This window comes from Passer montanus, unplaced genomic scaffold (genome assembly GCF_014805655.1).
Source record: "Passer montanus isolate IOZ18808 unplaced genomic scaffold, ASM1480565v1 scaffold118, whole genome shotgun sequence".
NCBI classification, from domain to species: Eukaryota; Metazoa; Chordata; class Aves; order Passeriformes; family Passeridae; genus Passer; species Passer montanus.
This window is the reverse complement of record NW_024358500.1, coordinates 254,353-274,954: the sequence shown is the minus strand read 5'-3', so window position 1 is coordinate 274,954 and position 20,602 is coordinate 254,353. Positions and strand designations below refer to the sequence as shown.

At 44.6% G+C, this 20,602-nt stretch overlaps 1 protein-coding gene across 1 annotated transcript; it reads left to right on the top strand.

Moving 5' to 3' along the window:
* Positions 1–1,366: 1,366 nt before the first annotated feature.
* PLOD1 (procollagen-lysine,2-oxoglutarate 5-dioxygenase 1) lies at positions 1,367–20,106 on the top strand. Its single transcript, XM_039697522.1, has 19 exons — positions 1,367–1,569; positions 5,330–5,421; positions 6,416–6,552; positions 7,173–7,336; positions 7,540–7,652; positions 8,992–9,055; positions 10,258–10,355; positions 10,684–10,785; positions 10,891–11,022; positions 11,303–11,424; positions 12,081–12,185; positions 12,637–12,762; positions 13,565–13,706; positions 14,203–14,316; positions 14,594–14,659; positions 14,966–15,070; positions 15,450–15,596; positions 16,310–16,435; positions 18,665–20,106. Exons 1-19 carry the CDS (start codon positions 1,485–1,487, stop codon positions 18,818–18,820), a joined length of 2,196 nt encoding a protein of 731 aa, XP_039553456.1. The 5' UTR covers positions 1,367–1,484; the 3' UTR covers positions 18,821–20,106.
* Positions 20,107–20,602: the final 496 nt, after the last annotated feature.

Here is a 20,602-nt window from a genome sequence, read left to right as displayed (position 1 = left end):
TTTAACCTGAACCCTGTTATAGCTGTGATTTCTGTTAATTTAAAGAGATTATTTACTGACAGGCCTCACACAGGATCTGTGTCAGTGGTAACTCATCTGGTGTCCTGCAGGCTCAGAAGGGTTTCCCTACATCTAAACCTTACATTCACTGCACTGTAGAAGTGACATAAAGCAAACATTATGTTTAAGATGTGTAACTTTCTAAGACAGGATAATTTTGTTTATTCTCAGGGCAGAATGAAATAGAAAAAGATGCCTACATAAGTGATCAGGGCTACAGCAAGAAAACCCAGCACAAGGCCACAGAAATTAATGTAAGACTTAAAGAGGTGTATGAGGCCAGAGAAAACCAGCTACTACAGGAAAAAAAGAAACAGGGCAGATTTTTGTGTTCACCAAGGAAATATGGGAGGTGACAGGTAGGAAGAAGGTACGAAGAAGGTATTTAATAAGGCTTCCAGTTTCTAGAGCTGTGCATAACATTATAATCCATTTGTGGTTTGCTTTTTATACATAAATATCCTGTGTCAGCCAGCTGCAGCCCAGCAGTATCTGAAGCTGGCCAGAGGGTGACTCCTCTCCTCCTACACCAGTGTTTGCTCAGTGTGGGGGTCTCAGTTTCTTTGGGTCTGGATTGAAGGCACTGGAGACAGTAGTTTCATGTTCAGACTCAGGTGTTTATTATTTCTTATCAGTAAAACAGTCTCACAACCATGAGTTCAGCAACTTTTCATTAGAAGGTACAAAATGGCCAACAATCTCTTGTTACAGTAAGGTCTTTTAACATCACCAAGTGATCCACCTACACTACTCTCTGTAATCTATTTCACACTTTTGCGGATTCTAATCTAACTTGAAGTCTAGGGAAATTTCCCCATGAATGAGAGTCAAAGTCAGTGCTGTCCTGGGGGTCAGGACACCCCAGAGAAGCCAGAGAAATATTCCCAGTGCCCTGGGTTTCCAGTGCTTCCCCGGGGCTCAGGACAGCCCAGAGCAGACAGAAATATTCCCGGTGCCCTGGGTTTCCTTCCAGTGCTCCCCTGGGGCTCAGGACAGCCCAGAGCAGACAGAAATATTCCCGGTGCCCTGGGTTTCCTTCCAGTGCTCCCCTGGGGGTCAGGACACCCCAGAGCAGACAGAAATATTCCCGGTGCCCTGGGTTTCCACAGCTCAGTGCCTGTTTGCCCCTCTGCTGCTCCGCAGAGCCCCGCTGGATCCCGCAGCCCGGCAAAGCCGCTGCAGCTCCGGGCTCAAACCCCGCAGCTCCTCTCGCCGCTCCCCGCGCTTCTCCCAGCCCTGTCCCGGCTGCCTCCCGCCTCTTGCGGGGGCCGGGGCTGCCCGGAGGAGGAGCCATCTCCTCCCGCCTCCTCCTGCTGCCGTCTCCCCGGGCGGGTCTGGTGCGTGGCACAGCTCCGGCAGCCCCGGCCCGGCCCGCGGTGCCGCTGCCGCTCCCGCAGCGCCGTGCGCAGGGCGAAGCCGGCTCCATGGTGCCTGCGGCGGTGCCGCTGCTGCTCGGGGCGCTGCTGGCGCTGCTCGGGGCGGGGGGTGGCCGTGCCTCGCAGCAGGAAGGTAAGGGGAGCTGCTCGGGTCACCGCGGGGACCGGCTGGTGGACGGGGTGCGGTGCTGGCTTTGTCGTGCTGTCGCTGCCCAGCGCTGCCCGCGGCGGTGCGAGCCCTGGCAGGCAGCTGGAGCCTCGGGCAGCTCGCAGTTTGGTCACACAGCGTCTCGTCCCGCGGGGTGCATCCCACCCGGGTCAGCCCCTCCCTGCTTTTGAACTTAGGGGTTCGAGAATTAGGTAACCGGAGGGCATTTGATCCCAGGCTGGCCACACTGTGAGTCAAGATCTGGGGTGCTCCTAAAATAGCATCAGTGTGTCTCCCTCCGTAAACAGCTGGTAGAAGCTCTAGAGGAGCTGGTAGAAGAGCAGAGGATTAGGGCAGCTTCAGAGTGTCAGCTGCACGAAGTGGTTCATACACTGTCACTCTGCCAAGAAGTTTGGATAATTATCTCTGTCTTCATTAGAGAAGTGGCAATTAGGAGGAGATTTCATCTTGTTGTGTGTAATATTTCCCTTCACAGTGTGATTCTGGTATAACTATGTACATTACTTAATACAGTTACTGTGCATCTATGGGGGTGTTGGGAGTTCTTTGGCTGTAGTGGCATGATTAAAACAAAGAATCTCTGTGCTATCCTGCCTTCTTTGCACATCCCAAATCTTCCATGGTTTTAGTAAGGTTTTAGAATGCACTAGAGATATAAAACTTGGGGCTGGGAAAGAGAACGAGGTAAATTGGTTAGGAAGAGGAATTTGGAATTAGCTCTTTTCTGAACCATCACTTTTGGCATGGTTCAAAAAGAAAATGCCTCATCTTTCCTGTGCCTCAGCTTCTCTAGAGTAATGTGAGAATAATGATACTGGTCTTCTCTCTTGGATATTCTTTTATATCTGTGCAAAAGCTCTCAACATAGTTATTTGTAGTTGATAGAATTTAAAAAGATTCTTCTGTAAGTGTAGTACAGAGATTATATTATCCACTGTTAAATTGTGCACTGTTTTGTTTTTCTTCTTTTTGATCTCCATATTAATGGTATTTTCTTAGACACTGTCTTAACAGGAAGTGACACAGTAAGATTTCCCAAATCACAGCCTAAGGATAAATTCATTCCTTGTCCTAAAATGCAGCTGCAGCTGTGCTTTCCCTGTAGACTTAGGGCAGAAGAAAATAATTTTTTTTGTTACTGAACTCATCTGGTCCCTGAATTTTATTCTTTATAAAAACTCAGAAGTTTATTGAATCATTTCATTGTGATGTTGGTATCAAGGTTCCTGATCCAGTACTTTGTTCTTACAGAATCCTTTTCATCTATAGAGCTGTAAAACCTTCACAAAAGAGGTAAATGTCCTCTTCTATCATTCTACAGATGGAAAAAGAGGGATAGTAGGATTAGCTCCTTGTTGTAAGCAGAACCACCAATACAGTCCAGTTCCCCTGGTTCTGAGTCCAGTGCTTGCTTTGTTAACCACTGTGTATTTGTATTCTGCAGCCATGCCATTATTAAATGTATTTATACAATTCCTAGTTGTTTGTGTGGCCCAGGAGGCCTGGCTCAGCAGAACAAGCTGCATTTCTACATGTGGAAATTGACTGTGATATGGGAAACAGGGATGCATCAATCTGTTTAGGGTGTTTTGAAAAGTTTGCATGTGATATTGAAAGGGAGAGGGTTTACTGCTCTGTCCTTGAAAATATCTATCAGCTGCGTGAGTGTTCAGCAAAATCTTTGGGAAAGAGAGGAAAGGGTTAAAGCAGAAGGAGCAGAGGCAACATAGCTCAGCACAGACTTCCAGTGCTGGGCTGAAGGAATGTCTCTTGGGATGGAAATTCTATGGCTACTGCAGAGTTCTTAGAACAGAAACTGAGCTTAGTGTCTCTCAGTGTGCTACCCCACAGGGAATCTGCAGCTTGGAATTCTGCAGGGGATGAGAGTGGTCTTTGTGCTGGTTTTTCATGCTCCTCTGAGTTCACAAACTGCACGGGGAGAACTTTTCTGTCGTAGAAATAGGACACCGCTTCCTGTTCTGTGTGAGCGCTCAGCACTCATCCTGTCCAGCAAATTTTGGCAGTCAAGTCATAAACAGTGTGGGGCTTTCTTGGGATGGCAGCACCAAAATGAATTAGTGATTTATTTGATGTGAGATGCCTGAGATTTTGGGCTGAAATAATTGCATAGCAGTCAGAATCTTCTCCTTCTCCTTCTCCTTCTCCTTCTCCTTCTCCTTCTCCTTCTCCTTCTCCTTCTCCTTCTCCTTCTCCTTCTCCTTCTCTCCTTCTCCTTCTCCTTCTCCTTTCCTTCTCCTTGTCCTTCTCCTTCCCTTCTCTCATCATTATCATATGCTTTCTCCCCTCACGTATTAGAATTTGAGGGTTGTCTGCATTCCTGTCTGACAAACCCATGCTTCTCCCCCTCTTCCTTGGCAGGATGATCCTCACCTTCTCAGAATCCATGAGCTCAGAGATCTCTCAAAAAGCTGCCATGGCTTTCTGTGTGCCATCATATGGCTAGAAACTGTAATGGCTTTAACATATTCCCTGAGGATATATGTATTTTAGTCATTTGTTTGCTCCCTGTGCCTGGGCTGGGCACAAGGCACTGGAGTGTGCTGGAGGTGCTGGATTAGGAATGAACTCCATATGTCTAAAAATCTGCCTTTAAAAACTGCACCTATATGGGATTTATATTCTTTTATTTATCACTTAGTGCATATGTCTAATAAATACAATTAGCCTGACCTACTGATTGTTCTCCATCTCTTCTCTTTTTTATTCTGATGCAGGTAAAGGATTTGATGAATTTGTTTGGTAATATCTTTCTTCCTAACTTGGAGTCTTACACTTATTTTTCACTTTTTCTGCCTTTGAGAGGTCCATCTAAAACTTCAGCTTCTAGATCCTTCCTCTCCAAAACTAGACAGAATATCAGTTTGGGTACATGAGGGAGATACATCTGGTACATCCATTGAAAAAAATCATTGTTCCAAGAAAAGCCTGCTGAGACCAAGAAAATGTGCTTTCAGTTTTTCCTGGTATTTTCTGATGTTTAAAACGGATGGGCAGGATTTGCATTTAAGCACTGTTGCCAGAGCCTATACAAATTCCTACTTCAGCACAACTGTTAAGGTGAAGTATAACATTTCATCATTGCAATGGGGAAACCAGAACTTCCACGTAAAAATCATATTCCAGGGTACCACAGAGAAACTTCTGAAAGAGAACTTCAGGATTAAGGTTTGTAATTTTTAAGGGACTGGGAATGAAAAGCAAGTTTGGGAGAAGAATGTAAATTAAAATTATAGCACAATTAAATTCACATTGAATATGTGTGAAAAACTGGAAGATGCCTCAGGAATGGAGTAGAAAATTGAAGCAGCTATGGAGAGGAAAAAATAGGATTTAGTCTAATTTTGGTTTTCCCTACATCCAGTCAATGCTGAGTGACAAAAAAGCAGCTCTGTGGGGAACAGAAAGTCAAAACTGCATTCAATTGATGACTTCCAAATGGGCATTTTGTAATAGTTCTATTTTTTATCTTCTAGTTTAATTTCTTCGGTACTCTGTGTGAGGGAAGAGAATAGTAGCTTTCACTAGCAGGGCAAAAAACCCACTAAATACATTTTATTATTTTTTTTTTTAGCTCAGAAGTCAGGCAATGAAATGGTATCTTTGCATAATCTCTCATTTTATACCCACAATCAAGTTAGGTGTGGAACAGCAGGTTGTGGAAACCACACAAGTTGAGCATCTCTTGTGCTTTCCCTGTGTGCAGAAAAACTGCTGGTTCTGACTGTGGCCACCAAGCAGACTGAAGGATTCCAGCGGTTCAGGAGATCAGCCCAGTTCTTCAACTACAAAATCCAGGTGATGTCCAGCAGCTTCCATGGTGGTTGGTCAAAGGGGATTTCAAATTGTGGAATGGATCAGGCTTGGCCCCACAGTGATTAAATAAAAGCTCAGGAGAGGACACACATCTTGTCACCTGGCTGAAAAGCACTGTGGCTGGCTCATTTCTGCAGCACCCTGAGTGTTCCCTTGGGATGAGATCCAGAACTCCTGCTCAGGGGAGCCTCATGGCACTTTTCCCTTGCACTGCCAAGACACACAGTACAGTGTGCTCCTGTCCCTGTGGCCAGGAGTGCTCTGTCACTGTGTTACCTTGTGACACTGATTGTCCAGCCCAGAGACTGGATCAAAGGCTGGCCACTCCCTTTGTCCTGGGGCTGTTGTTTTTGCTGTGATTTGCGCTGGGAGTTACCAGGACCACTAAGTTTGTGGATCCTGGTTCTTTCCTGTGAGCCTTGCTGGGAAAGTGCCTTGTTGAGGTGATCCTGTGTGGCGTTTTCTAGAAAAATCCCTTTGCCCAGGATTTTTCTCCTGGGAAGCTGAGAAGCCTCAGAGAAAAAGGAAATTACTGTTGTCTTGTTTGATTCTCCTGTGTTTTGCTACTTTGGAATGCGTTTGTTCACCTGTTGGTGAACAGGTGATTGTTTCATTGGTTTCTGCTGTGAATTATTTTGACTTATTGGCCAATCAGGGCCAAGCTCTGTCAGGACTCTGGAAAGAGTCAGGAGTTTTCATTATTATCTCTTTAGCCTTCTGTAACTTTCCTTTCTGTATTCTTTAGTATAATTAGTATAGTATTCTTTAATATAATATAGTATCATAAAATAATAAATTAGCCTTCTGAGAACATGGGGTCAGATTCATTATTCCTTCCATCATCTGGGGCAAAACAAATAAATAACCCTGTGCCTGTTAATAAATTAGCCTTCTGAGAACATGGGGTCAGATTCATCATTCCTCCCATCGTCTGGGGCAGCACAAATACAATAACCCTGTGCCTGCTGCTGTGTAGGTGCTGGGGCTGGATGAGGAGTGGCAGGGTGGAGATGACCAGCAGCCAGCTGGAGGTGGGCAGAAGGTTCGTCTCCTGAAGTCAGCTCTGAAGCAGTATGAGGATAAGGAGGACTTGATCATCCTTTTCGTGGAAAGGTAATGGCTGCAAAGAATTTGCCATGACCTGAATCTTACAGTGGTTTGGACAGCTTCTCACTGAGAAGAAATGAACTGTGAAATCAATTGCTTTTGAAAAGTGTGTCCAGATCTCTGTCCAGATTTTTCCCTGAATGCTCTGGAGTTTCCTGGGAATCGCTCAGAGCTGCATCCGTGGCAGTTGGGAAGGTCTGATCTGAATAGGCTGATGCCAATTCCTGCATGACATTGATAGTGTTGTACCTGATTCTGCCACGGTGGAATTTGGCTGCCTCTATCTGCAGAGAATGAGCAGACAATTCCTATGGAACTAGGCAGGGCTTTCTTACCAGAGTTATTTTTTTTTTGTAAAATAAAGTAGGCTGCAGCACATTGTGAGAGCCAAGAATTAATCTCCAGAGAGGTGAAGAGAGAAAAGGATGGGTTGGAGTCTCAGTGTCTTTTCATATGCCCAGCATACAAATAATTTGATTAGTTGCATTACCAAAAATGTAATACTGTTGAACAGAACTAAAAGAAAGAGATTCCCAAAGAATTAGCTGTTTCCAGAAACTTTTCTCAATGACATATTTTTCTGACTCCATTCCTTTTGTCCTTTTTTGGTCTGTCTCTCTCTCTAGTTATGATGTGCTCTTTGCTTCGGGCCCCACAGAACTGCTGAAGAAGTTCAAACAAGCCAAAAGCAAGGTGGTTTTCTCAGCAGAGAATTACATCTATCCTGACAGAAGGCTGGAAGCCAAGTATCCTCAGGTGCGAGATGGAAAGCGCTTCCTGGGTTCTGGAGGTGAGACACACAGCTGGCTTCCAGCTTTCTCCTCCTATTTGACCTGTGGGAGAAGTGGCAAAGCAAACTGAAAGTTGATGAGTCTGCAGCAGCACAGGGTGTAGTGAGATTTCATGTGAGAGAAGTGAAAGTACGTGTATACAGGAGTGCTTCTATTTTTTGGTCGTGTGGGTTGAAACACCTCCTCATACTTATTCCCACAGGCTTCATAGGTTATGCTCCAAACCTGAAGAAGCTTGTGGAGGAGTGGAAAGGACAGGATGATGACAGTGACCAGCTCTTCTATACAAGTATCTTCTTGGATCCAGAAAAAAGAGTAGGTGTATCTAGATTCTGGGTTTCTGAAAATTTGCGTTCTAGCCAGTACCCCCATTTTCTGGTATTAGTGGTTTTTATATTTAAGCATAAAACGTGAATGGGAAGAGAGATGTCTGAAAACAAGTCTTACTGGAGGCTCCTACCACTATCTGGAGGTGCTGGTGTTCAAAGCCATTGAGTGTGGGGGAACTAAGCAGCCTCCTCCCAGGGGATGTGAAACTGCAGAGTGCAGTGCTGACTTAGAGACAGCCAGCCTAGCACTGAGTACATTTTAGGAAGATGCCATGTAACATCCTGCAGAAGCCTGGAATGGACCCTGGAAGCAGCACTGCCATCCCAGCACTGCGTAGTGCACTGGCCAGGCCATCCAGCCCACAGGTCATTCTGGTTCTGTGTCACTGCCCTGCTGTGCATTGCAGAGGCCAGTCTGTCCCTGGGGAGAGACCAAATGCATGGGGAACTCAAACTGTAACAGCAATTGAATCAAGAGGAAACATTTGAAATTAGGAACTGCTATCAGACTAGAGAGACACTTGCAATTTTTTTGCCAGCAAGGCAGGTAGAAAATTTAGAACAGCTGGGCTTTTTTAGTTCCCCAGATCTGAGTATGGCCTGTGATACTTTAACATGGACAGTCCCTTTAATGTTCTCATCTGCAGTTCTGGCCCTGTGCCACGCAAGGGCTGAGTAATTCCCCTGACTTGGCACTCAGACAGTGGATGTTAGCACCCTGCTGTCCTTTCCAGTAATCAGTCTCATAAATGCCTGCAGGGACACAGAATTCTGTTAAGTCAGAGCTGCATTTTAGTCCCACTCAGTCAGAGTGTGACTTGCAGCAGGGGATAAAAACAAAGATTGCACAAGCTGATCTTGCACCTTACTGTCCTCTGGTTTGACACTGGTACCTGGGGTAATGCTCAGGGTCACACTTGTCCTGTGGATAGAAGGCAAGAAACTTTTCACAGCAGATGGTTTTTCTATCTGGCATTCCTGTGTATTATATGTATTGTGGGGTTTAGATGACTGTAAGTCTACTTCATTCATATGATGCAGATTTATTGACACACCCACAGCAGCTTTAAAAGAGGGGGAGAGGGGGTTTGCATAGTTTTGCCTAATAGAATATACTTAACTTGTTCTTGAAAGTGGTGAATTGTCCCAGATTTGACTGAAAATGATGATTATATGGAAATATTTAAGGCTTCAGGCTTTGGAGAGTTTGCAAATGACTTTAGGAATGCAATATATCTTCACTGAGCATACGGTCTGTATATATGTATTTTGTGTTCTAATTAAGGTTATCTAATTTCTAATTAAGTTATCTAATTCTTTTAAAGGAAAGTATCAACATCAGTCTAGACCACAGAAGCCGGATCTTCCAAAACCTAAATGGAGCATTAGGTGAGATGGAAGAAAGGAGCTCATTTCTCCTTGGAATGCAACTTGCATGTTGACACCAGAAATAAAGTTATGGCTGAAGGGATTGTATTTCAGAAATGGCTGTCCCCACAGAAAAAGCTTTAGTAAAAGTCTCTGCCAGAGTTCTGGGATTTGTTTGCAATTCCACTGAGACCAACTACGTTCTCATTGCAATTCCTTCTCCACTTCAGGGAATGCAGGTCAGGTTTTTCATCTTACACCTCCTTGCCAGTTTGATCTCCAGGCATGTCAGACTGCATTAGCCTTGGGGATTGAGACTGGGAGGGACTTCCAGTGCAAGTAATAACACAGAGCCCTGCCTAGGGCTCGCCTGCCTTTCCGCTTCAGAACCGTGCTGGAATGCCATGGGAGGTGAGAAGCAACCAGATATGTCTGTGAACACTCACTGGTTGTACCAGGCTGCTGACCTGACCTGCTGATTGATTTTGCTAGTCCTGGCAAGAGGGATTCACTTACTTTCCTATCAATGCTGCCTAATGTTTTCAGTCTTGCACCGTTCCATCTTTATTCTGATCAAGTAAAAAGGGATAATGGCAGTGAAGTTTGTGGCTCCTGTGCTCATTATATCAATGACAGACTGCAGCTTGCATCTGTGCTAGTCTTTTTTTCTGAAGGATTTTGTATAGTTGTGTTGAGGCAACATCTGCCTAGCAGATGATCTCTGCTAGGAGGATGATGCATCTGTGCTAGTCTTTTTTTCTGAAGGATTTTGTATAGTTGTGTTGAGGCAACATCTTTGATGATCTCTGCCAGGAGGATGTACTTTTGTGAGGGGTGACAAAGAGAGACATCAGAACATGCATGTGCAGGTGCATGGAACACTTAGGTGGGAAGGGCCTGAGTCGTCCCATCAATAGCTGTCTCTGTGATCAGTAGCTGCTCCTCACTGCACAGTTTGTCAATGCCAGTTTTGAAATAATCTTTCAGTATGGCTTCTGCCAATTCCCAGTCATTGTCCAGCTTCCCAGGCATCCTCCTGTTACTTCACTGGATCATTCTGAATATTTTTTCTCCTTTAAAGATATTGTCTGTAGCCCTTAAACTACTTGTGCACAGTTATCCATTGTCCACACTTTCATCTTTCAGCATTTTTTTGTATAAATGAAGCATTGTGCTTCTAATTCTCAATAAAAGCCTTAACATGATGACAATGTCATTTCCAGATGAGATAGTTCTGAAGTTTGAAAACTCACGAGTGAGAGCAAGAAACTTGTTATATGACACTCTGCCTGTGGTGATCCATGGAAATGGACCCACCAAGGTAAGTGGACTGTCCTGAGAGAAAGATTTGGTCTGTGTTTGTTGCAAAGTGACCCTTTAGGCTCAATGGATGAGGTTACTGCCTCCACAGATACTGACTTTCCCTGTGTACATTTACATTTGAGAAACAATAAGCAGTCCAGGCCCTTAGCAGCAAGATGGATCTGGTTCAAAGACCCACATAGTTGGATGGTCAGGCTGTCATGATTTTCAGACTCTTTAGTTCATGGAGAAGGTAAACAAAGTTCAAATGTGACCCCACAGTGGGGATGCACACAAAGAAACTCCCCTGCCCTGTAATGCATAATCTGGCAAACTTCCTTTTGCAGCTGCAGCTGAACTACCTGGGCAACTACATTCCTCAAGTATGGACCTTTGAGACTGGCTGCACAGTGTGTGATGAAGGTCTGCGAAGCCTCTCGGGGTTTAAGGTAAGGCTGCTGTGTTTATTCAAAGCTCTAAACAAGTCTTACACTTGTTACGTGTCTGATGCTAAACGTGACTCACCACTGCTCTCCTCTTGTCCCTGATTGTAGGATGAGGCATTGCCAATGATTCTGATTGGCATTTTCATCGAGCAGCCCACCCCATTCCTCTCCCAGTTTTTCTTGCGGCTTCGTAACCTTCATTACCCAAAGCAACGGATCCAGCTCTTCATTCACAACCATGTAAGTGAAGTCGGCTTGTGATGGTCTTAGCAAATGTGGGGAAAATGTACACCTTGTCCTCTACTCTAGATACTTTTGCAGCCTTGGGTTAGACTTCCAGGCTGTGTATATCTGCAGTGGCACCCACAAAATTGCATTCTTATCTGCAGTAACACCCATCCAGCTGTTAACACGTGGAAGTGGGCTTAAGAGCTGTTGCCTGGTTACTCATTTTCAAGAGCAGGAGGCTGAGTGGCCTGGATGAGCCCATCTTAAGTGGTTTTTTTTAATTTTGCAATAGGAGGAGCATCACTTGATGGAGGTGGACTCTTTTGTAGAAGAGCATGGCAAAGAATATCTCGCTGTCAAAGTGATCGGACCAGATGATGAGGTGGAGAATGCTGAGGCACGTAACTTGGGCATGTAAGTGAAGAGGCCATACCTGACAGCTAGCAGAGACAGCCCCTGCCCAAACTAAGACATCTATTCTGAGGATCATCCCTATCAAGTGATTGCTCTTCTTTTCTCAGTCACCCTTTCAGTTTTTCTAGCATTAATTCTGATGCTCTTATATGTTGGGAAAAAATCAGCTTCCATACCATGTCACTTTGTCCAGTTTCAGGAACTAAGTTCTCACTGGTCCTTTGTTCTGACAGGAGGATAGCCCTGTATCTCCTGGCCTCATCTACATACCCAGTTATAGAGCTCAAGGGATAGGCACCCATATCTCTGAAGAGGAGGAGTGTTGTAGCAAAACTAAGAACTAGTGGGAGAGTATCTTCCTGTCTGTGATCAGGAGGTTTGAGCTCAGGTGTGGATTTGGGCTAGCTGTAAATGGGAACCTCTTCAGTTTGAGCTGAAGAAACAGTTTGCTAAATGTGATTTTGGCTGTGTCTCAATATCTGTTATTGGATACTGAATCTGGTGTGCTTGTACTGTGCTGGCCCTCTGGGTTGTTACATTAAACCAAACTTCTCTGCGCACCCAGAAGACCTTTAGACTGCAAGGTGAAGGAATTCTTGGTCTGTTCTTTGTCTTCCCCTGGTTGAGGATGTGACTTTCCTTCTCTCTGGCTGTAGGGATTTGTGCAGGAAGGATCCTGACTGTGACTATTACTTTAGCCTGGATGCTGAGGTAGCTCTGAAGAACACAGAGACTCTGAGGATCCTGATTGAACAAAACAAGTGAGTTCTTTGGTCTGAGCAACGCTTACTGGTCATCTCACATGAGGAATTCAGTGCATATCCCTGAGATGTTTGGGGAAGCAGGAGAGCTGTGCCAGAGATGGGATGTTAGCCAAACACCTCTTACATGTTCTTTTTTTTCTTCCCACTGCAGTTGTAATCCCTGGATTTTAGGCAGGGGATATAAATCATCCTTAGCTTTGTTTTTATCTAGTCACTAGAACAAATTGGATTCTAACAGACCTGGTGCAGGGTATAGTTAGAGAGGAGATTGGGACCATATTTAGCCTTTCTTACGTGGCATTTCATTCCAACAGAGTTAACAAAACAGCAACTCTGGGAGGGAGGGAGGGAGGAAACAGCTCTTACGGTACTGTGGTTTGTAAATATTTCCCTTTTCCTCCTGTGGTAACATCCTGCCCTGCAATTCCTTTTTCTTTCATGCTTCCAGGCTGGTGATTGCCCCCCTGGTAAGCCGTCATGAGAAGCTGTGGTCCAATTTCTGGGGAGCACTGAGCCCCGATGGGTACTACGCCCGCTCGGAAGATTATGTGGATATTGTTCAAAGGCTCAGAGTGTGAGTGTGCCAAGAGAGCTCTTCACTGATAAAATCCCTCAAATAGAAAGCTTGCTGCAGCACATTATCATCAAACTAATGCCCAAGAACCAGAGAGTGCAAATGCCTTTGTGTGTAGGAAAGGCAGAGAAGTCTCTGCTCCCATTTGGAAGTTGCTTTATGTCTCCCCGGAGCAGAGACAGTAACATACTTGGGGCAGACTTATGATCAGAGTAAGGGTTTGAGAGTGCTGATTGCTGAAATCATCTCATCTTACTCATGTCATGTTTTCCCACCTGGGTATTATAGTTAGTGTGATCCTTAAAGTCCTGTAAAGTGCTGTATAATCTCTGTCAGATCAATTTTCAGGTGATCTTTGAATGGAAGATTCACAAAATTGAATTGTTGATTCATTCAAATTCTTGAAGGACCCTCTTTTTTATAGGCCATTGTATGTGCAGTAAATGCTGGAAATCAGCTTATGCACTTTTGGCTGGTTCAGTTTCTTTAAACCACTGGAAAAATATGTTGATCTCTCTGGGAAGAAATTCAAGCCACTAATTATGTCCCTAGCAAAAACACACAGTAGCAATTAATTGCTTTCATGGTGGACTAGCATTTGTGCAGCTTAAAAGCTGTGGGCAATATAAGTGATTTTTTCTGGCATGCCAATCTCCATTGGTATGGTTTCTTCCTGCTGTTCTGAGTTGGCTCATTTAGGCAAGCCAGGCTGATGCTGCAGTGCTGCCTGTCATCCTGTCGAGTGCAGCACTATCTGTCTTAGTGGTACTTCCAGTCTGACTTTTCTTCTGCTGTGTTTCAGGGGGCTTTGGAACGTTCCCTACATCAGCAGTGTTTACATGGTGAAAGGCAAGGCGCTGCGCTCCGAGCTCGACCAGGCAGATCTGTTCCACAGTGGCAAGCTGGATGCTGACATGGCTTTCTGCCACAACATTCGCAGTCAGGTCAGTCAAGGAGAGAGGCTGGCAGGGGAGAGCTCTGTGCCAGGGTGAAGGGTACAGGATTAAGCAGTTTCAAGGCATTCAGCTCTGCCAGGGCAGGGATAAGGTGAACTTGTACTAGTCAGTGCAGTGCAGGCTTTGGAACAGCATGGGGTTTTTGTCTTGCTGTGAAACCATGTGTAGCCATGGACCACTGAACGTGGATAACATTTTTGTTATTAGGCCTTTTCAGGACTGCTCTAAGTGGGATTGACAGGGTAAGAAGGGAGACTCTAATCTCACAGCTGCTGCTCTCCTCTGCTTCCAGCCCTGGCTGGCAGGACTTAGAATTACTGTCTGTCTATAACTTTTCAGAGTTTCTCATATCCAGGGTGCAAATAAAACTGAAAGCCCACAGGAGAAAGAATGAGTAAATGAACAGCTTGGAGAACTGTCCAGTGCTTGGTTTCACAGGGCTCTCAGAAATGTGAGGCCTTTATTATTTTTCTCTGTCCTGCAGGGAGTCTTTATGTACCTGACAAACCAGCATCAGTTTGGACACATACTGTCCCTGGAGAATTACCAGACAAGTCACCTCCACAATGACCTCTGGCAAATATTCAGCAATCCCGAGGTGAGATAACCTGCATACTCAGAAGGCACAGCAGTGTGGGAGACCTGATATTAGATTTATCACTATGGGCAGCCCAGGCTTTAATAATGGTGACTCTCAGGTGGGATGAGGAGCACAGGCACAAAATTTGAAGAGAACATGATTTTGGGATTCATAACACGTGGATCTTCAAAGCCTGTGAAATACTGCTTGCACGAGTGCCTGGCTTTTTATTAACTCTTTAAGCAGGGGCCCCACAGAAGTTACTGTTACTGGTTTGCTTATCTTCTCATTGCAGGACTGGAGAGAAAAGTACATCCATGAAAACTACACAGCAGCTCTGAAAGGAAAATTGGTAGAAATGGTGAGAAAACATCACTATTATCCATCAGAATGGGAAATGAGCTTTAGGACAATGCTTCATCATCATTATTGTAATCCTCAGGAATAAGCAGTTGAACAGAGGAAACATAACCTTGAAAGTACTTTTAGAGCCAAATCATTCCAGCTCTCTTAAGTGGAAGTGGGGCACATAAATCAGAAGACAAATTTCTACCCTCAATATTTTGGTTTCCTTCCCCTTACTCAGTCTACACTCATTTTAGCCTTACTTTTTTGCCTCAAACACCTGTCCTTGTTTCTGCTGTTCTCACCTGTCTGCTGTCTGCAGCCCTGCCCAGATGTTTACTGGTTCCCCATATTCACTGACACTGCCTGTGATGAGCTGGTGGAAGAAATGGAACATTATGGCCAGTGGTCCACAGGTGACAACACGGTAAGAAAAGCAGGAGCTCTTTTGAGTTCTGGGCTACACCATTTTCTGTGCATATCTGGTGATAGCAGTTCCTCCTGTGGGAAGGCATTAGATCCTTAGATTAAACCAGGAAAGTAGGGACAATACTTTATTTTGCTCCTGATTAACTCTGAGTTTTCCTGAAGTCCTCTTTAGTGTCCTCTGAAGTTCCAGTGTTCAGCCTCTCTGATGGTAATATTGTTTCCCTTAGAGTTTAATTATGGTTTGAAATGAGCTTTCCATCCTGCAAATTCTGATAAACAAACATCATACTTATTTGTAGTTACCAGGAACAAGTACTTTTCATTCCTGAATTCCAAGGGTCCCGTCTTTACAGGTATTTCTGTTGGTTCTATTTCAGGACAGCAGAATACAAGGAGGATATGAGAACGTCCCAACTATTGACATACACATGAACCAAATTGGCTTTGAAAGGGAATGGTATAAGTTTCTTCTGGACTATATTGCACCCATCACAGAGAAGCTGTACCCAGGATACTACACCAAGGTATGTCTGTCATATGCAGGGTGACCCCAACATCTGGGAATGATTGGCACCTGACTCCATTGATTCAGAATGCTGAACAATTGCTTTATTAAAACTATATTATATTACATTATACTATACTATATTAAAGAGATACTATGCTAAAGAGTTTGGATACTAAAGAAAAGCCTGTGACTGTCCCCAGACAGTTAGGACACAGCTTAGACATAATAGGCCAATTAATGTAAACAACCATCACCAGAATCCAATTACCAAATCCCAAACACATTCCACATGTGCAACAACAACAGGAGCAGTGAATAGAGATAAAGAATTGTTTTCTCTTCTCCTCTCTGTGCTTCTCACTGCCTTCCCAGGAAAAGTCCTTGAGAAAGCTTGTGCCTGCTGCTCTCTGTAAAGAGAGCTGAGGCCACAGTATGTCCACCTGAACAGCAAAACTCATGGTCAGCTCAGCACCTCCTCCAGCTGCAGCTTTGTGACAAGAATCCTCCAGCAATACACAAACCATTTCCCAGTACAGGGGAACTGACCCTGCAGTGTGACCCAAGTATGTGCATTGGGAGAAAGGCAATCAGGCAGAAGAATGTCATTGAGAAACTGCCTTTCTCCTTTAGCAGTGGGATGCACTTTCAGTGTTACACCCTGCTCTGCAGCTCAGAAGCCAGAGAACCCTATAGCCCTCTAACAGAGTGCTCTTTGTTCTTCTCTCTCAGACCCAGTTTGAGCTGGCCTTTGTGGTTCGCTACAAGCCTGACGAGCAGCCATCCCTGGTGCCCCACCATGACGCCTCCACCTTCACCATCAACATTGCCTTGAACAGAGTTGGCATTGACTACGAGGTGAGTGTCTGCCAGGGGTTCAGGGGTGCAGCACACCACAACCAGCAGCTGAACACCCTTCCCTGATCCACAACAGGCTTATTTGTACTCAGGATTACAGTTAGTGGCTGTAAGAATCCATGCCTGGTGGGCTGTTTGGGTCCAATCTGGCTAGCTGTGGACCCCAGCCCACACCATCCTACATAGGACAAAAGGCAAAAGATGAGAAGCACTCTTCTCCACGTGGGGACAAAGTCCTAATTTTATTTCCTTGGTAGGAGACACCAGATCATCCAGGTGACCTGCTAGGTGAAAAAAAGAGAGTGATGTCTCATGGTGGGAGACTTTTAAACCTGGGGGAATGGGGAGTGGAGGAAGAAGACTATAGTGGATATTTTCGCCCCCGATGAGGGAGAGAAGATGCATCTGACTCCATCTTATCAGAAGGCTAATTAATTACTTTAATATACTATATTGTTCTATATCATCTTGCATTACATCTAAACTGAATCTGCCAAGGACTCAACCCTGCACACACTGCACAGAATCTCATGACTGTTCTGACACACACACCCACACACACACACACACCTGGCCCTGACAGGCCAAGGAAACAAAACACCATCACTCTGGGTATCTCCATTTTGCATTCTACTTTTGCACAAACACAGGCACAGCAAATGAGATAAGAATTGTTTCCATTCTCTGAAGTTCAGAGAATGTGAATCTCAGAAATATTCTTGGGAAGAATTGTGCCTTGCTTTCCTCTGTGAAGAGAAATGTGTCTGCAGAGGACCACAGCCAATGGGATACAGTGAGGAGGGGGTGAGGGGAGCAGTAAACCTGGGACAAACATCACCACCAGGGCTTTTGGGGGAGGGAAAGACCATGTGATATAAAAGGGGAATCCCATGAGGATACAAACATACTATTCTGTGCAATAGTACAGAACCCAGTGCAAAACAACTAAATAACTATTCAGTGCCATATAGCACCTGAGAAGCAGCCATCCCTAGTACCCCACCATGACACATCCACCTTTACCATCAACATTGCCTTGAACAGAGTTGGCATTGACTTTGAGGTGAGTGTCTGCCAGGGGTTCAGGAATGCAGCACACCACCTGGAGCAGCTGAGCACCTTTCCCTGATCTGTAGCCACATTTCTCTTCACAGAGAAAAGCAAGGCACGGCTTCCCAAGGATATTCTGGGATTCACATTCTCTGAACCTCAGAGAAAGGAAAAGCTATTCTTATCTCATTTGCTGTGCCTATGTTTGTGCAAAAGTAGAATGCAATATGGAGATTGTTTACCCAAAGTGATGGTGTTTTGTTTCGTTGGCCTGTCAGGGCCAGGTGTGTGTGTGTGTGAGGACTGTCGGCTGACAGTCACGAGATTCTGTGCAGTTGTGAGCAGTGGAGTGCTTGGCAGATTCAGTTTAGATGTAATGTAATATAGTGTAATAGCATAATATAGTATAATAAAGTAATAATTAGCCTTCAGAGAACATGGAGTCAGATTCATCATTCCTCCCTGCCACAGGGTCACCTTGTTCCGATACTGATCCATATCAGGCTTCCTTGCACTAAGGATCACAATTAATGACTGGCTTGGGCTAGCAAAGAGATTTTTAAATGCATGAGAACACGGGAGATTCCTAAAGCAGCTTGTCACATTTTCAGAAGTGCTGTCAGAAGGCAGGGACTGTGGTTGTGTTCAAGAGTCCCAGGACAAATGAAGAGATGAGACTCTTGACTCCATGTTTCAGAAGGCTGATATATTATATTATGTGTTATGTGTTGGAAGGCTGATATATTATATTATGTGTTATGTGTTGTGTTATGTGTTGTGTTATGTGTTGTGTTATGTGTTGTGTTATGTGTTGTGTTATGTGTTGTGTTATGTGTTGTGTTATGTTATATTGCTATACTAAAGCTATGCTAAAAATAATGGAGAAAGGAAAGCATCAGAAGGCTGGAATGGAATGGAATGGAATGGAATGATAACAAAATCTTGTGAGTCTCAGAGAGTCCGAGACAGTTGGACCATGGTTGGTCATTAAGTAGAAACAATCCACATGGACCAATCAAAGCTGCACCCATTGCCTTCCACAGCAGCAGATAATTACTGTTTTTCTTTCCCTCTGAGGCTTCTCAGGAGAAAAATCCTGAAGGGATTTTTCATGAAAATACCCTGGTGACACAGGGACCCCTTCCCTGAGGTGCTTTTCATGTGTTGTGTTCCCACCAGGGCGGAGGCTGCCGCTTCCTGCGCTACAACTGCTCCATCCGAGCTCCGCGGAAGGGCTGGAGCCTCATGCACCCCGGCCGCCTGACCCACTACCACGAGGGGCTCCCCACCACCAGAGGAACCCGCTACATCGCCGTGTCCTTTCTGGATCCCTAGAGCTCTGCTTCCCAGGAAGGACCTTCCCCTAGCCCTGCTCACTGCTGCCGTCGAGTAGAAGCAGGGAGTGTTGCTGAAAGTTTGTGAGGCGTTGTTCAGAGCTATTTGGATTTGATTTTTATATGATTTTTAATATGATTTTTAATTATATTCTAAGACTCTGTTACTGGAGGACTCCACTCTCTGATACTGCAGGTAATATCTAGGAATATTGCTGTAGAAGTCCAAAGGAGATTTTGTGCCTTCATTTTTGATTCTGCTCCTCATCCACTGTTTCTTGAAAGTGCTGTTTACTTGAACTTTCATCAGTGATTCATTGGCTTTAAAAAATAGTTTTTTGGACTGGAAATCCAGCTTTTTGGAGGCAAGTTACAAGCTGGAAGCCCGTTTTCATCCACAGCGTATGTGGGACTGGATGTTGCACAATAATTCCTGGACATTATTCCAAATATAAACCAATCAGGGAGCTGACTCCAGGAGTCATAACAGTTAAGTGTCACACCAAATGAAACCTAGTTGGAAGAGCCTGAAGATCATCTGATTATTTACCTCTTTGCTGTTCTTGCAAGCAAATCACAGAGTTCAAAGCAGCAGCAGTGGCAACATAGGTGCTTCTGGTTAGCTAAGGGAAGGTCCTGTGATGGTGCTTTACCTCTGGGATTAGACTGAAGAGATAAAAGACCTCCCTACCTGCTGTTTCTCCAGCTAAGTGCAGCAGGCATACCCACACAAATTCAGGCCATGTCAATATGTAGATTAAATCTAAGAAAGGGAAGGCTGGGAACAGCTACATCAGCCAGGGGGGCTTCTCTGCAGAATTGTCTCTGTTCTGTACCATGTTACAATAGTCAAAAGCTCTGATCAATCTCTGGATAACAACCCAGAGGTCCCAGTGGTCTTTGGTGGCCTCATTCCATTTGTCAGAGATTGTTTTGATAATTTTCTTTGATGGCCCATTCACATTAGATGGAAAAAGCGGTTCTTAGAGGAAATAATTATTCAGTGTTTCTAATGTTTGAGATTGAAAACCAAAACCATTGCAGAAACTTCTCCAGTGGGGTCAAGGCTGGTAGAAATGAGTGGCTGGGAAGTGCTGAGAGATTGTGGCAAACCAGTAGTTGTGAAAATATGTCTAGACTAGACCTGTGTTTAGAGAGTGAAGGGGCAGAAACCTTTTCTGCCTGTGGGATACCTGCTCTGCTTATCAGACACCATTATGCCAGACTAGTGTGTTTCACAAGCAATAAATTCACAGAGTGATTGTCCTTAGGGGAAAAAAAACCAAACCTATGTGCCTTTTAATTGTCTGTCTCCAGCTTCTGCTGCCTGATTATCAGAGTAGAGCCTTTCTTCTGGGATGGGTCACTCTGAGGGGCAGAACAGCTTTACACATGGAAGGGGACATGCAGCTTGTCCAACTGCTTTCCTTGAGCTTTTTAGGTCTGTTTTGAGGCCATACACTCACCTGTGCCCAGCAGAGAAAAATCCAGGCAGGGGCAGTCATTTGAGAAGTAAAACTGTGGCGTCCTGGTGTGTGAGATCCAGAACTGCCTGTTACCAAACCAAGGGGTTGAGCAGCCAGTCGTCGAGATGGCCAAAATGTGTATTATGTATTTATTTAGCAGCAGATTTTTTTGTTTGGTTTGTTTTTGTTTTTGTTTTTTTTTTTGTGTGTCTTTTTGTTTGTTTGTTGGGGGGTTTTGGGGGTTTTTTTTGTTTGTTTTTTTGGGGGGGGGTTGGTTTTTTTTGTTGTTGATTTTTGTTGGTTTTTTTTGTTTGGGG